Source organism: Dipteris shenzhenensis, chromosome 28 (genome assembly GCF_047967505.1).
Source record: "Dipteris shenzhenensis isolate YYH24624 ecotype China chromosome 28, Dip_SZ_1.0, whole genome shotgun sequence".
Taxonomy (NCBI): domain Eukaryota; kingdom Viridiplantae; phylum Streptophyta; class Polypodiopsida; order Gleicheniales; family Dipteridaceae; genus Dipteris; species Dipteris shenzhenensis.
Window position 1 is genome coordinate 5,094,118 of NC_141623.1, and position 18,263 is coordinate 5,112,380.

Here is an 18,263-nt window from a genome sequence, read left to right on the forward strand (position 1 = left end):
ATAGTTAGTGCCATCCAACTTTTTGCTTTCGCCGAACGATGGGATTCGTAGTCTTGCAGGCTAGGCCATCTCTCACAATCTGCTCGCAAACAAAAACACACTACCAATTCTTCTTGCTAGAGCCCAAGCTCTGATACCATGTAAGAAAACAATACAACGTCCGTGCTCAACAGATAACAGGATCTCGTATGCAAGAGAGAAAACAGATAGTATGGAGAATAAAAAATTTGATTACTATAAAACTGATACAATAGATGGCGCTGCCTCCCAACCGTGCGCTCCTATGAGAGAAGCTTTGATGGCGTGCTGGAAACAGTAGAGGACGGAGGCTAGATGCTAAGGAATCAGGGTTGCTGTAGCCAGTGATGAATTGGGCTTCACGGGCTTGCTCTTATATAGCCACCAGTCGTAGTCAGTTACACCCAATTGGGTGATCGACCCAATCCGCCCAAAACGGCCGACTGGGGGTCGGTCTCGAAATAGGCCACCGACCACACGATAGAACCGTGGCGCAAAATAGAGCAACTAACCTGAGGACTCTGTTCGGCCTAGAGCCATCTGGGATCATCTGGGGCTCCAAACGGGCCCCACAACTAGAGAGTGGGCTACCCCAAGAAATGCTCCATCTATCCTCAATGCGGTCAGTCATGGGATGCCTTCTCGCACTTGCATGTAGCCTAGTTGGTAGTGTGCTAACTCTGTCCAACCATCAAGTAGCATCATGTCAAGGGGCTCTATCAATGGTGCACCAAGATGTAAGTCCTCTTTATCTATTTTACTCTTCCTTCGCTTTGGCGTTTTTTGATCTGTTTTTGATCTTTGGTTCCCTTTTTTCTCTCTATATTTTCTTGCACAATTTTGAACCCTGTTATTATGTCTGCCATGCAATTGATTCCACAATCGCTCAATGTGCTTCCGTGTTGTACCTCCCATCCAAGATTTTTCATTGAATCTGGCTTATTACTGAAACTTGCTACCATCCTTGTAGCCTCAAATTTATCCAGTGTTGCCCTAACGATTACCTCTTCACCTTTCTTAGTCTTTATTGTAGTAGCAATGCATGGATTTGGTTTACAATCCACAGCATCATGCATATCAATTACCTTTGCAAGACTTCACTATCCCTTTTGTATCCCTCCTTTAGTAAACATTGTAATCTCCTCCAAACATTTGTCATAATCCATTCCATATGTATCCACATACCATTCAGCTAGATCAACGACTTTTAAAGCCTTCGTCTTTGATGTGGTGACTTTTTTATATGAACCTTCCATCTTGTCTGTTGGATTTATTATCTCATTTGTTGGGTTTGTCATCATGCCAAATGTTTGCATCATGAAGATGTTAGCACTATTGTGTGTGGGACATGCAGACGGGGAAGCCTGCACACAGAGATGTGATGGGTGAGATGATTGATTGAAATAGATACAAAAATACAAAGCACAACACTAACAAGCAAGTGGAATGATCTGCCTATTTATCTTGGCAAGTGCAAGAAACACCTCTCCCTCTTGTGAGTGCTTAATCTACCAAAACTTGCAGGTCACTCAGATGTGTCGATGTGGGGAGTTTGCATATACTGATGCAGCTCTCTCTCTCTCTCTGTCTATCTTTATATATATATGTATATATATATATATATATGTATATGTATATATATATATATACATACATACATACATATATATGTGTGTGTGTATTATATATATATATATATATATATATATATATATATATACACATATATATATATAGTGATTTTACATTGGAAAGTCAAGTATTTTGACAATTGAATATGAGAAATGGTTTTGTTCATATCATTCTGATCATTTTGACTATAAACATGACCATAGTTGGACCAAGATATGGGGCAAATTTTTTAAAATCATGAGCCAATCTAAGGCCAATCTATGGCTTCTACCAAGTGAAAGCCATAGATTGGCTCATAACTAAAAATATTTACCTACATTTTCTTGAAAATTTTTGGCTCAAACCGCATCAATTTTTCTTTTCATGAGCCAATCTATGGTTTTCGTCAGGCAAAAGCCATAGATTGGATCATGAGAAAACAAAATTGTTATCATTTGCTTCAAGTGTAGAATGCTCATGACCTAAAACATTTGGTGCACTTAAATGAAAAATTTGGTGCAATTTAAGTCAAAGTTAAGTATTTTAAATATGTAGATTTTTTTTAACAATCTAACATAAGAAATGGACCCATTCATATCATTTTGATCATTTTGACTACAAACATAACCATATTTGGAGTCATATAGACTAAGTTATGGGAAATTTTTCTTTTGATCATGAGATAGTCTATGGATTTCACCTGGGGAAAGCCATAGGTTAGCTCATGACTAAAAAAATTTGTCTACATTTGCTTCAACTACTTTGACTCAAACTACATCAAATTTGTGTTTGATGAGCCAATCTATGATTTTGGCCGGGCAAAGGCCATAGATGAGAAAAAAAATTTCCATCATTTGCTTCAAGTGTAGTTGCTTAAAGTGCACACAAATTTTCTTTTCATGAGCCAATCTATGGCTTTCACCTGGTCAAAACCATAAATTGGCTCATGAAAAAAAAAGTGATGTAGTTTGATTCAAAAAATATTTGATGTGGTGGGGTCAATCAAAAAATACATGAACCCCTCTATGAGACAAGAAACCATCCCCCACATGAAGTTGTGCTCCATCTGCTGGGTGCTTGCTATGATATCTCACTTGTGAGTAGGAGCCAATGATTGTACATATGATCTTTGAGAATTTGAGGGTGGCTTGAAAGGGGAGTAATCTACATCTGTGCATCTCCATAACAAAGGAATAATAGGCTCCATGCCTATCTTGAGGTCTCATTGCATCATGAAGGACACCTCGACCCCTAGCTTGGCTATGCATTGATATAAGGACCAATGTGTGACTTATGAATAATGTATCTTGGCCCTAGGTGGATGGTACCCATGGAATAACCAATGCTTGGTCTCTCAGAGGAGAAACCTAGCTAAAAAGTAGCAGAGTTACCATGATGGTCCTTCATCATACGATTAAACAAAGAGGGGGTTCACTTTTCCTTCCCTATGGTGGAGGCAATGTTGAACCCCTAGAAGGGGAAAGTATGAGAGTTGACCATGTTGGAACACTGAAAGGAAAGAGTAGAGTTGACACAAAATCAGAATACTTGCTTATAGAATGAAGAAGAAAGAGGTCCTTAAGTAGGCACCTCATACAAGGTCACTGACATCACTGATGACCTCAAAGCTCCACAATCATCTCCTCAATCTGCTCCTAGATTCACTCAATCATCCTATGTGGCTTTTCCACCACCTAACTGTGCTTGTGGGCACCTAACTGTGCCTCTAGCACTCACACATAGAAACATAAGGTGTGCCTGAGGCATACACCTTGAGATATCCCAACAAACCCCCCCTCAAGGGAATGCCTCAAGCTATGTCAAGGATACATCTAGTCTCATAGTTTCTCATGCCATCTCATGGTGGTCAAGGATAAATCTATGGCTAGGTTCTCATGCTAGCAAGGGTTTCCTTGGGTGTAAGGTAAACAGAAAGGGATACAAACAGACCTTCCAATGGTTATCTCTCCTACATGTACATGCACACAATGTCTGTAGGAGGTACCATGGAACAAACATACACATGGCCTACATCATAAGGTGACCAGAGGTGTTTACAAACACACACAACACAATAATTTATTTTCATTCATTTTGGAGGACTATCCAGGCTGAGTACCTTGACATAAAAAGAGAGATCTGGAGCATACATAGAGATGAGTTTAAAATGCATAATCTTCATGGGATGCCTCATCTTGTGGAGGCAAAATATCCATGTCAAGGCAAGGTCTTACCACATGGGCAGTGTCTAGTGCCTTATAAGATGGTACTATGATAGAACAAGTGGATCTGAAAGTCATATCCTTCAAGAGAACAATTATCTTGTCATCTCCATAGTTGTGTAGAGAAGCATATCTTAAGTATCTGAGCTTCATCTTTTTCTTGTACTTGGAGTCAAATAAAAGTGCCATGAGAGGGTAGATCTCTGTAGTTGCTTCCTTTTTGGCAACCATTGTTTTGGCAATCTTCAACAAGGAAGTCAGTTTGGCATTTTCATCCTTTGTAGCATAACAAGACATTGCTTTATGTTTTGGCTTTTCACATATTTTGCATAAGCAAGCCATGAGAGGCTCTAACCCAAGTATTGGGTAGTGTCTTCTCTCTTACAGGGCTTAGAATAACAACTGAAATGCTTCAAAATATAAGCATTTAATGTAGCAAATAGTAGTGACTAGATTTCAAACAATGATGCTTCCTTTTACATGCTTCATAGAAGTGGATGAAATGAACACTTTCCAATCACAACCAGGTCTAGCAAATCAAAGAAAAACTGAAGCAACACTTGTAATGAAGTTATTGAAAACTTCAAAAGACCAGAAATGCTAGAGTAGCATTTTATGTAGCATCATCTTCAAAACTTGTCCAAAACTGTCAAAAATGAAAAGCTGAACTTGGAGGGCTTGTAGCTCACTCTTCAAAGCAAGGAAAAGAGGGCTTTTTGAAGCAAAAGAAAGCTCATATACCAGAGAAGGTCCAGCACAGAGGTTGGACGAAATGGTGCGCACTTTTGCCCGGGAGAGTTGCTATAGGCTGAAACTGAGTTTTGACGATCTCCCTCGTTACTGAACCAAATGACTTGAAAAATGGCTCAAAATCTTTGTCTTGAGGTCGCCCATCTACTCCTAAGAGGGCTCAGGCAATGGCGGAGTAGGCAGGGAGTATTGAGCAACAGAAAAAATTCGCTCTTTGGAGAATGGCAGCCACCACAGACGTTTTTTTTTCAATTGCTTGCAGGTGGAAGTTCGCCCATACTAGACGAGTTCCCAGCTCAGAGGGTTTGGGCAATGGCTGTTTGTAGATGGAGAACCAAGCTCTCAAAGATTTTGGGAAGAAAGAGGAAAATGGAGAAGAAGAAGATGAAGAAGAAGATGATGATGTGGCAGAAATGGGCTCAAGGGGGATCAAAGGGCTCTGATACCATGTTGGAACACTGAAAGGAAAGAGTAGAGTTGACACAAAATCAGAATACTTGCTTATAGAATGAAGAAGAAAGAGGTCCTTAAGTAGGCACCTCATACAAGGTCACTGACATCACTGATGACCTCAAAGCTCCACAATCATCTCCTCAATCTGCTCCTAGATTCACTCAATCATCCTATGTGGCTTTTCCACCACCTAACTGTGCTTGTGGGCACCTAACTGTGCCTCTAGCACTCACACATAGAAACATAAGGTGTGCCTGAGGCATACACCTTGAGATATCCCAACAGACCATTGTAATCAAGCCCCCTTTATGGGGCTACAAAATCATTAAAATCATCTCGAAGGCAAGAGAGTACACATCGGATATCTTTAAGTAGTTTTAAGGGCCGATCCTTAAGAACTCCCTAGGCAAAGCCTTCTCATGAAAAGGCATCAAGGCTGGAAATTGAAAAGAGAAGTCTCTATTAAAGGCCATCAACCCACAAGGGAGGCACCTAGAGGCTATGGATCCCCTATGAAACTGCATGTAGTAAGGAGTTGGCCTACATGACAAGGAGGAGGGTGTAGGCTACTTGAGGAGCATTATAGGGGAAGAAGGGAGGACAGGGGGTTTGCAAGAAGCTAGGATGAAGTTGGGAGCTAGCATAACAAGATCAAGAGAGAAGCCTCTTCATTTGAGTATTACCCCATGCTCACACTTCTCTTGCACCCTTGTTGTTTGAAATGAGTGTCAATCTTGCTGAAACAATCCCATGGGGCTTGCTTGAGATTATAAAGAGACTTTTTAAGCTTGCACGCTAATTTCTCAGATCTCCTTTCCATAAATCCTTTGCCTATCTCATTTAAACCTCTTCTTGTACTTCTCCATTAAGGAATTCAAACTTGACATCCATTTGATCCAAGTGTAAACCCACAATAGTCCCATAATAATAGGTCCCTAGGAATGCTTTACATGAGATGACACCAGAGCAAGCATGGAGTGGACATAAGCCAAAATCTCTAGCATCTCAAAGTATTTGGTCTATGTATGCTCATGTGTCAAAGGTCAAGAGGGGTAAGTTTGATTCCAAGAGCAATAAAAGCATTTTGGTTGGGTATGCAAAGGAACATATTGCTTTTATGTTGTACAATCCTATAGCACATAAGATGTTTGCTTCTTGTGATGCGGCATTTTCATCATGGTTATGCATAACCATATGGAAGAGTAGACCAACACATGGTTGGCAATGCTTGAGATGCAAATTTGAAAACATCCATAGAATGTGGAATATTTGATGACATGCTACCTAGTGTGATAGGCATACTCAATGGAATCATCTCATAGAAATTTTCAATTGCAAACTATTAGGCAGAGAATGCATCTCAATGTCAGCATGACCAAGAAACCACATCATCCAAGTAGATGCCAAGGTAGAAAAAATAGCAAATGGATGAAGTAAAGACCATCATCAACAAGGATATGAGACCTAGAAGGGTGCAAATAGCAAATAGGTGTTGTATGTCTTAGGTCAAAGAACTTGTCAACTTCCAAGAGGTAGTAGAGTCCAAGGAATGGCTTGATGCCTTGAAACAAGATTATAATGGAATGAGTTGATGCCTTGAAAGAGGAGTATAATGGAATTCTAAAAATGAAGTTTGGGAGTTGGTAGAATCACCCAAATGAAAATAATGTCATTTGCTAAACTTGATGGGAGTGTAGACAAGGATAAGGCAAGATTGGTGGCAAAAGGATATGTTCACCAAGAGGACATTGACTATGTGAAGTCTTTTGCACCAATGACAGCACTTTGTAACTTTGGGATGTTGTGCTTGGTCCAATAGGTGTACTCAGAGGTATGGAATTTAACATTCCAACCTGCTCCCACATGGATTCATGTACCTTGTTTGTCTCGAAAATATGCCTTCCTGTGTTTGTTCTATGTACAAAATATAATGTAGTAGTCCCAATCATGCATTTCAAACTATCAAATATTAATTTTGATCTCCTTGATCATATTTTTGTTGTTGCCATCTATGATGGGGTCATCCACTTAGAGTGCAATGATTATAATAGCATCTTCATTTTAAATACCATCCAATGATGGGGGAGTGTTGATGTATGGGACATTAGGTTGGTCATCATCCATGTATTCATGGTGGAACATAATTCATATGTGATATACATGGTAGATGGTTAGGAGTCTAAAGGACTCTAGAAGGAATTCTAATCTAGTGTGAATATTATATGGTTTAATACATCATATTCATCTTTTTTAGTATGGAGAAAATGCACATCTTGTATAGCCAACTGTTGGTGTCTCCTCTCATCCTCATTATCATGGTGTGGGTTGAGTATTGGAATTTATGTTCATATATTATCTACATGGGTAGATGGATACGAGTATAAAGGACTCTAGAAGGGATCATAAGCTAGTGTGAATAGTCCTTATGAACTTAGGGTAAGGAGAGGGTAAGTCACATTATGGAATATATATAGTATCATATTTAGTCTTTTGGAATAGAAAGAGTACACATTTTGTAAAGCCAACTGTTGGTGTCTCCTCTCATCCTCATCATTGTGTGTGTTGAGTATTGAAATTTTCATCCACTTTAACACTCCCTTTGTATCCCTTTTAGGCTCCTTTTTCATCCCTCTCTCTCCTTGAGTCTATTTATTCTCATTTTAAACCACTCTTTGTGCACAATTGTCAAGAAATTATGGCTTGACATGCTTATAGCATACATGGTAATTAAACTCTATAAATAACTTTTAATGACTAAGTCTGTTATAATCACAAAGTTTCATATGTATTGGTATTCATTTTTATGGTGGTACATGCACATTGCATTTTTGAATGGTAAATAAGCACAAAAAAATTGTATACTAGGATGCTTATACCATAGGTGCATATGTCCAATGTTGTCATGAAAGCCTTCAAAGACTTTTGAATGAGTAATTAATTTATACTTGCAAATTTTGAAGGTTCATACATGGGACACGGAAAAATTTCTCATTTTTCCCCATGGATGGAGCACAAGTGTTGAAAAATGTTGCATCAATATGCTACTACCATAGGTATATGTGTCTTATGGGTAACCTTGAAAGACATTTGGATAAATAAGTACTGTATACTTGCAAAATCTCATTAGGTTTGTGTCTAATGGTCATGAAATTTTTTGAATACATTTAAATGAAATTTCCTCAAAATTTTGGATGACACAATTTGTATGCTAGGACGAACACATTATGCACAAGTGTTAACAACAACACATTATGCACAAGCATTAAGAAAATGTAAACTGGCATGCTTATACCACACATGCATGTAGGTAATGGTCATGAGACTTTGAAAATACCTTTTAATGACTAATTTCATTATATTTTCAAAGTTTCATAATGATCATACATTACTTTTATGTTAGTACCCTATTAGTACATTCAGATTTTCTTATTTTTGGGCATGCACGATGTGCAAATGCTAAAAACTTATGCACTAGTATGGTTATACCATAGATGCATGTGTCTAATGGAAATAAAACCTTTTAATGAGTAACTAATTTATACTTCCAATTTTTATAAGATTCAAACATCATTTGTATGGTGGACCATGCACATTTTTCCCATTTTCAATAACACATTCTACATAATTGTCATCAAGAAATTGTGAATAGGCATGCTTATACCATACGTGTATGTATAGCATGGTCAAGAAACTTTTCAAGAACCCATAAATGAGTAATTACCATGTAATTTTAAATTATCATAAGTATTAGACAACATTTGTATGTGGTATGTATACACATTTTCTCATTTTCGATGTGCACAGTGCTAAGTGCCAAAAAATTATGCATCGGAATGGTTATACCATAGGTGTATGTGTGTAATGGTCACAAAACTTTTAAGGGTATTCTAGTGAGTAAGTATTATAATTTAAAAAAAAAATATTTCTACATAATTTGTATGGTAGGACGTGCACATTTTCTCATTTTTGAGCCTAGATGGTGCATAATTGCCAAAAAAAAAAAAGTGGAATGCTTATACCATAGATAGATGTGTTTGATGGTCTTAAAAAATTGAAAATATTATTTTATGAATAATTAAATTATATTTGTAAAGTTTCATAAGGATCATACATCATTTGTATGGTGGGATACACATTTTCTCAACCCCAAGCATGCACCATGCATAGGTGTTAAACAATTGTGTATTAGTACTTATACATAGGTGTATGTGCCTAATGGTAACAAAAATTTGAAAAGACATTTAAATTTAGTATTTAATTTATACTTGCAAACTTTGAGAAGTTCCAGACATCATTTGTATGGTGGAACATGCATTGTTTCTCATTTTTTGTTATTGATGGTGCATAACTGTCGAAAATTTGTGCATTGGTATGCTATAGTTTTTTGGTGGTCATGAAACTTTGAAAATAAAATTTTATGATTATATCCATTATAATCACAAACTTTGATAAGTATTAAACATCATTTAGTATGGTGTGACATGCACATTTTCTCATTTTCGAGCAGGCATGATGCATAATTGCCAAAGGATTGTGTATCAGGATGCTTATACCATAGTGCATGTGTTTGATGGGCAAGAAACTATTTTAATGAGTAAATATTTAATAAAATTTCAAAAAAAAAAAGGTTATGACATCATTGTATGGTGGCACATGCATATTATCTCATTTTTTACCATGGATACTACATAACTATCAAAAAATTGTGCATGGTATGCTTATACCATAGGTATATGTGTCTGATGGTCATGAAACTTTAAAATCCATTTATTTGAAAAAGGCCATTACATTTTCAATTTTTCATAAGACATCATTTTTTATGGTGAGACATGCACATTTTCTCTTTCTTGAGCATGCACGGTGCATTAGGAATCTGCTTATACTATAGGTATATGCGTCCGATGGTTAGAAAAATTTGTAGAGACCTTTGAATGAATAACTAATTTATATTTAAAAAAATTATAAGGCTAGTACATTACTTTATATAGCAGTTCTCATTTTTGACTATGGATGGTTCGTAAGTGGAAAAGTTATGAATCGATACACTTGTACCACAAGTATATATGTGTTCGATGGTCATGAACTTTGCAAATATAATTATATGAAAAATGCAATTATGCTTGAACATTTTCATAACAATTAGACATCAATTACATGGTGGGCTTGCACATTTTCTCATTTTTGAGTATGCATGATGCATAATTATGGAAAATCTTCATTTTCAAAAATGCACAATGCATTATTAAGATGAATTGTTTATCGTGATGTAGGCCTATACCATTATATGTGTCTAACGGTCATGAAACTTTGTAAAGACCTTTCAATGAGTGATTCTTTTATATTGAAAAAGTTCTATAAGGTCCATACATCATTTGTGTGGTGGGACATGCACCAACATTGTGCATGATTGTCAAGAAATTGTGATTCAGCATCTCGGGAGGTTCACCTCATTGTCTTCAAAAGGAGGGTTTTTTGAATTGATCTTTAGGAAAAATTATAATAATAGGAGGGGTTCACCTCATAGAATGTTAGTGTACGTTGCATTTTTAAGGAGAGGTTTTTGAATTCACGTTTAGGAAACAACTTAATAGGATAAAAATAGGAGGGGGTTTTTAAATTAAAATTTAGATAAGTAAAGAGGAGTGGTTTAATGGGGGGAGATTTTAGAGAGGGGAGTTTTAAATACCCCTTGAATGCACATGACACATGAAGCTTTTTAGTAGTGCACCCTCAGATATTAGCATGCTTATACCATACATGTATGTATGGAATCATTATGAAATTTTGTAAAGACCTTTAAATGATTAATTCCCATATAATAATAAATTTCATAAGGATATAACATGATTTGTATGTACATGGTGCATATTGTAACAAATTTTAATATATTTGAGAACACAATTTGCCCAATTGTAAAAGAAGTTATGAATCCGCATGCTTGTACCATACATATGGCATTGTTATGATTTTTTTTTCACATTGTAACAATATTGTCACAATGTGTTACAATGCACATGACACATGAAGCATTTTAGTAGTGCACCTCATCATGGTTGGACATGCACATTTTCTCATTTTCTTTTCAAGCATGTATGGTGCATAAGTGCTAAAAAATTGTGCATCATGATCTTATACTACAAGTGTAGGTGTTTGATGGTCATAAAATTTTGAAAAAAGTTTCAATAATTATGGCCTTTATATGTTCAAATTTTCATGAGGCTTGGACATCATTTGTATGATGGGACATGCATATTTTCTCATTTTCAACCATGGATGGTGCTCAAACTATTGTATATGTGTCTTTTGGTAATGAAACTTTTCAAAGAGCTTTGTATGAATGAAACCTATATAATTTCAAAGTTTCATAAGCATCAGACATGATTTGTATGGTGGGATACACATTTTCTCATTTTTCACTATGGATAGTGCATAAATCCCAAAAACTTGTGCATCAATACATGATATATGTGTTTAATGGTGGGACATGTATATTATTGCGTCTTCAACAACACATTGTTGCCAATTGTGAATCCACATGCTTGTACCATACATATGGCATGGTTATGATTTTTTTAAAATTCTAGATTTAAATAATTAAATACATCATACTCACAAATTCTCATAATGTTTGGACATTATTTGTATGGTGAGACATGTACATTTTCTCATTTTTTAGCATGCATGATGTATAAGTGCCAAAAAATTGCACATTGGGATGCTTATACCACATGTATAGTTGTTAAATAGTCATGAAACTTTGAGAAAAGCTTTCAATGAGTAAGATTTTTATATTTTTCAAAGTTTCATAATGTCTGTACATCATTTGTATGGTGGGCATGCATATTTAGTCATTTTCTATGATGGATAGTGCATAAATGCAAAAAGTTTATGCATCAAATACACTTATACCATGGGTATATGTTCCTTTTGTGGTCATGACACTTTGACAATACTTCTAGGGATGAATAATGCCTATGTATTTATAAATTTTCATAAGGATCAGATATGCACATTTTCTATATTCAATCATAGATGGTCATAAGTGCTTAAGAATTGTGCATTAGTATTCTCATACCATACCTTTAAGTCTCTAACCATCATGAAAATTTGCAAATACCTTTAAATTAGTAAGTCCCTTATACTTTTAAGTGTTCATATTTATCAAAAATCATTTATGTGGTGGGGCATGAACAGTTTTCCATACACTCATACAATACATGTATATAGATGGTCATGAAACTTTCCAATTATTTTCAATGAGTAATTCTCTTTTACTCACAAAGTATAAGACATCATTTTTATGGTGGTACATGATCATGGATCTTCTTATGCATCTAACATAGTCTCTATGCTGGGGCATGTGTATTTGATCATTTTAGACCATGCATGGTCCTTAAGTGCCTAAACATTGTGCCTTGGTACACTTATACTATAGGTATGTGTGTTTGACTATCATAAAACTTTGAATGAGTAACTATTATATACTATCAAAGTTTCATAAGGTTCATACTGATGGGACATGCAAATTTTCTCATTCTTGACCATGGATGGAGAATTATTATCAAAACATTGTGCATTGCTATGATTATATCATAATTGTATGTGTCTTGTGGTTACGAGACTTTGCAAAGACATTTTACACAAGAAAGGATCTTACACTCACAAAGTTTCATAAGGATGTGACATCATTTATATGGTGGAACATGCACCTTTTCCCATTTTTGATGATGCATCATGCATAATTTTCATGAAATTGTAAATCATCATGGTATGGTCTTAGAACTTTGAAGAGACCTTTCAATGAGTTTTATTAAAGTGACTTCATCAAAACACCTATTATTCCCATCTTTTTTTTCACTTGGATTGCAAATAAGAATGTTCTAAGCTATGACATAAGAAATTTAAGATTTGGAGTGACCTTCAAGGCTAAAAACACATCCTCTTGAAAAAGAATACTCTATCTTTCTCTCTTCTAAATCTCATATTTATGAACTAATTCTCTCTCTCCCCATGATTTTAGGGTCTACACTATATATTAACTCTCACCCATCCCATAAGTCACTCATTCCCATCACTTGTTCTAGGTGTTGTACAGAAGTAGAGAGAGGGGTGTGAATGGAGCCTAAAAGAGATGTGAAGGGGATAGGGAATAAGGGTTGACTATAAGCCACACAGTTGTGAATGGTTGTAAAATAAAAGTTTGATCTTTAAAAAAAAAAAAGTGGTTGCTAGAGGGAAAGGAAGGAAGGAGGCACGGCTGCAACCCCACAAGGAGGGAGGGAAGGGAGGGGAAGGGAGGGGAGGGGGAGAGGAGAGGGAAGTGGACAAGAGGGGAGGAAGTAGAGGGAGAGGAAGGGAAGGGAAAGGAGGGAAGGAGAGGGGAGGGGAGGGAAGGAATTGGAAGAGAGGGGAGGGAAGGAAAGGGAAGGAGGGAAGGGAGGGTGGGGGAAGAGAAGTGGGGGGGGAAACATGTTTAAACTTTTGTAAGTTTCCTTTCATGGCCTAGCATTAATGCAAAGTCATAGTGTCTCAAAATATACAAAAGGTCCAAAATTAATGAAATAGGTATTTCTTGTAGATCTCCTACATGTCTAATGAATTTTTTACCCTTGATATCCATTTTCATAACTTTTACCACTGTATATTTATCATGATGTCATCCTTAGATAAACGTTGCATTTAAATATTCAATGCATTTTAGTGCACTAAACATAAACTATAATGAAGATTTACGAACTAGAGATAGCTCACTATAAAGTTGACCATAAAATTTATCATCTCTTAGCTTGAACCAATTACCAAGCCTTGGATCGGAAGAATGGTGATGCATTCAACACATTCTTTACTAGAAAAAAAACGTTTACACATCTTAATGTGTGCAATCTAAAAGTATGTCTTAATGTAATTCTAATCTATTACCCAATTGGACACAAAAACAAAAAGGGATGGGTTTTAACATGTGGTAGTTTGGGGGAGAAGAGCTTAGGAAATGTTACCACATGCCACCCTTGCTCTTGATGGATTACTACCCTTTACTACATCTTAGATTATCACCCTTGGAATTTTGGACTTTTACAAACTCACAAACTACCATAAGCCATTGGACTACCATCTTTGGAGTCTTAGACTACCATAGGCTCTTGGACTTTCACCCTTCAGCTACCACAAGCTCTTGGACTACCACCCTTGGACTCTTAGACTACCATGTGCTCTTGAACTATGCCACATGCCACATGCCACACTTGGACTCTAGTGCCTCTTGGAGTACCACCCTTGGACTCTTGGACTTTTATGGACTCATAAATTACCATAAGCTCTTGGACTACCACACACATAGACACATTTGCATATATGTATGGAACATATATAAATAAGTGTATACATGCACACAAATCCACAGATGTGTGTAAAGAACCACATTTCCCTCCAAATTAGAAATTATAACATCTTAAAATTGACCCAACTTGAGTGAAGAAAAAATGATATACAATACCTATTGTCATTATAACTCTCGAAATTAACTTCATAGCAAGCACTAGGATGAATGTTGCTACTTCACAATTTGTCATACAATACGGAGGGATTGTTACTAGGTGATATTGATGAAATCTTGAGTGGTGACAATGATTATTTGATTCCACCTAAAATTATGACTCCCTTAAAGAAGAATCTACATGATAGTAAGTAGACTTGTAATGAATCCTTAGGGAAAAGAATTCATTTTCTAAAAGAAAGAGTACATGGAAAAGAGCATAAGATTATACAAGAAATCTCCCTTTGCTTAAGAAAAATAATCGACACTCATAACGAACACAAAAATCATCAACTTGCTCTCATGGTAATGCAAAATGGCATAATGTGACTGCACACAAATCAGGGTTACTATCAAGAACTTGTAAAGAATAACTTATTAAAAGTATTCAAACTTGCTTATACATCTCCAACCACACACACACACACACACACACACACACACACACACACACACACACACAAGTGCACATGTGCACATATGCATGCGTGTGTGTGTGTGCACATGTGTATTCATGACTTGCATGTGCATGGATATATACATGCATGTGTATGTGCACATGGTACCCTGACATGTGTGTGAACATGACTTACATGTACGTGGATACGTGCATGCATGGATACGTACATGTACATGGATATGTGTATGCTTTTGTGTGAGCACATGGTACCCTGGCTTAGCACATAGATGCATGAGCATGTATAGGTAGGTATAGCTATCTACATAGTTATATAACACAATGTTGGATTCCCTGTGAAATATAATCAAATCAAGTTCTTTATCCTTTGGGGATTATTACGTAGATTAATATGGACCTCAAGTACTCTCCTAGAAACATGGACAAAGGAAAAAATAGTATGATGTTATTTGATAATATAATATTTGCAAAAAGAGAGGTAGAAAACAATCCATCAAGGTGGTGCAAAGAATATTGCACACTTTTAAAATGACATTTAGGTTTTCTTAATCATTGTTAGAAGTCCCATGTTGTTTCCTTATCATGCGATAGTCCCCAACCTACACGTATGTTCATTCATTTCTTGATAGAAACATCATGGCAAAATACAACTGTATACTAGTAATCTGTGTGTGTGTAGTCACATCACGATAACATTTCTATTGCTCACTTTGAGCATACTTGTCAATTTGTGTAGTGATCTTGTCGTTGTGTGTTTCATCCTTGGATCGAATTTGGAATTGTTCCCATGAAGTTAAAAAGCCCTCCTCTCAGACCCATCGATCTTTTGAAGACTTTAATAATCTCTCTCTCTCTCTCTCTCTCTCAACTAATTCTTAGTCTTTATAACTTAATAGATGGCATCTTGTTTGCCTTGTATTTGTTATTGTATGCTTTTTGTAAGCATGGGTCTTTAATGGCCTATAATTTAGGTTAACTAGCCTTGGAAAATTGGCTATTAAAACAAAAAAAAAAAGCCCCAACCATACTCATGTTTTGAAGCATATATACAATAGTGCTTATTAGGAGGTGTCTTGGATAGTGCTATTTTTGAATGCACTTAGCCACATATTCAATTACATGAAACGTGAATTGGCAGTTGGGGACCCTAGAACATGTCTCTTTATTGTGTAGTTTAGACTTTGTGGCCTTTTAAAGCTAGAGTAGCTCTCCATTGTAATTCGAATCATGAAAGCTTCAAATGAAACTTATCTTTTTAATCGCTAGAGGCACATATACATACACACTAATGATATGCTATTGTTGGCCTTCGGAAGTTTCTAATTTGAAAAGTGTAAAAAATGAACTAGATTTAACAGAGGGAATCATATCTGGTGAAAACTCTTTTATATTCATTCGTTTCGTATCAAACTAATAATGGGGAATTTTACAGGGCAGAATGTTCCAAACTACAGAACGCACTAGCGGAGCTGTGTGGTGCTAGTGCACAAATTTACAAATTGATTGCCGCAGCGTTGGTTGCTGCCTTGCCTACAGTTTGCAATCAATCAGAATTCAAGGGAAACACAGGTAATTTCGGACGGCAGATTGTTTCATCATGTTGAGATCCATCTTGGACAACGTCTAGCTGCATATGCGGAGATGGTCGAGCCACAAACTTTGGCATGTCGTCCCCGGGCATGACTACGGGGAAGAGACTTGTGATCTGTAATAGACGATGGAGATGTAAGGCAAGCAGATAAACAGAGTCTCAGCAAAACAATGCAGTCTGTATTGCACATGTGGCACAATTAATATAAAAAATGCCATCTGAAAGGAAAGACGAGCAAGCTCTTACCATGATAGGCTTGTCGCCTGGAGGTTTGGTGCCAGGTGAAGTAAGCGAATCATCAAGTGGGTGGGGAGGCAGGCCATTGACGATGACTGTAAGGGTAGCGAGGTGAGCTGCACGGTCATTGTTAGGAGGTGTCGATGAGCTACGTCGCCTTGCCATTTTCCTCCAATGGTAACAGAAGGAGAAGCAAAACGTGAGGGCAGCAGTGATGAGCAAGACGAGGGCAGCCCCGAGGGCGAAGCTCAAACGAGGCCTCGGATAGCCAGTGATGGGATCATCGAAATTAATATACAGCTGCCTGCTACTGAACTCCATGTACAGCTTCAATCTATCTCTATGTATGCAGTTTCAGCCTCTCTAAAACTCGAGAGGATGTCTCTCTGTGGGTAATCCTACCTTCCTCCCTCGAGAACTCCTCTTTGTATTGTTTGATTCAGTCGCCCAAATGCCCCCTTCATCCTCTGCTTTTGTTCTTTCTATGTCTGCTCAATATCGTTCTTGCACTGCCACCCAGTTCTTCTTCTTCTTACCGGCGTGACGCGTCTCTCATCTACAAGCGCCTAGAAGCCGCACACTTCCTGAGGTTTTAGACCAAAACAAGCACGCAATGCAGGTCTTAAAGAAAGCCCAAGATCTCTGCGGCACCAGCGTACATTTATATCTCTCTCCAGGCCTCCACCCCTCTACGCTAAGCCTTCCTTGTACTCAGCACAATTCGGTGGTGGACGAGCATCTTCTCCAGACCGCACTGAATATTGTACTAAAAGACGCCGGAACATATCGTATAAAAAATACAAGGACAAGGCACAATTTATCAGTTGCTTTGTCATCTCTTTGTTGGACACCAATTTCTCCATTTACCGACACAACCAGACGTACAAGTTGCTTAGAAAAGACTTTAGCGTCTCTCCTGAAATTCTCCATGAAAACCACCTTTTGTCGGCCTATGGCGTACAGATTATTTCGTTTCTCTGTACAAATACCCTCACAATCTTTCCTGCAAATATGCTTTAATCACTCCATAAGTATCCGCGATTCGCCCAACCGGGATGTTGTTTTGGTAACAGTGTTGTACAATTCAGAATATGTCATTCGTTGTCTCGTAGCGATCTCTCGCACTCAGCCTACCAATAGATAATTAGTATCAGTGCAACGAATCGAAACATGCAACAGTCCAACTGCTCACGTATCCAGGTATGTTATGGAAAAATACAAAATGCTTCGTAGTCTCGCTATTATTTTTGTTTTTGTTAGCACTGCCTAGTTAGGGGCATAGCTCTAGCAATGCAGAGCACGGCTTTCGAAATTCAGCGTTTTTAATGCCGAGATACTCTAGGCTCCTAATTACCTCCGCTCAAGATCTGAGTGTAGAAAACTTGAATTTTGAATATGACGGAATACCAAATCATTTCTGACTGCCCATAT

General features: G+C 37.2%; 1 protein-coding gene across 1 annotated transcript; it reads right to left on the reverse strand.

Moving 5' to 3' along the window:
* Positions 1-16,429: 16,429 nt before the first annotated feature.
* LOC147883076 (uncharacterized protein At5g65660-like) lies at positions 16,430-17,443 on the reverse strand. Its single transcript, XM_087399205.1, has 2 exons — positions 16,842-17,443; positions 16,430-16,709 (listed from the first exon to the last, which is right to left on the reverse strand). The coding sequence occupies exons 1-2, from the start codon at positions 17,151-17,153 to the stop codon at positions 16,548-16,550; spliced, it is 474 nt and encodes a 157-aa protein (XP_087255331.1). The 5' UTR covers positions 17,154-17,443; the 3' UTR covers positions 16,430-16,547.
* Between the last annotated feature and the right edge of the window lie 820 nt (positions 17,444-18,263).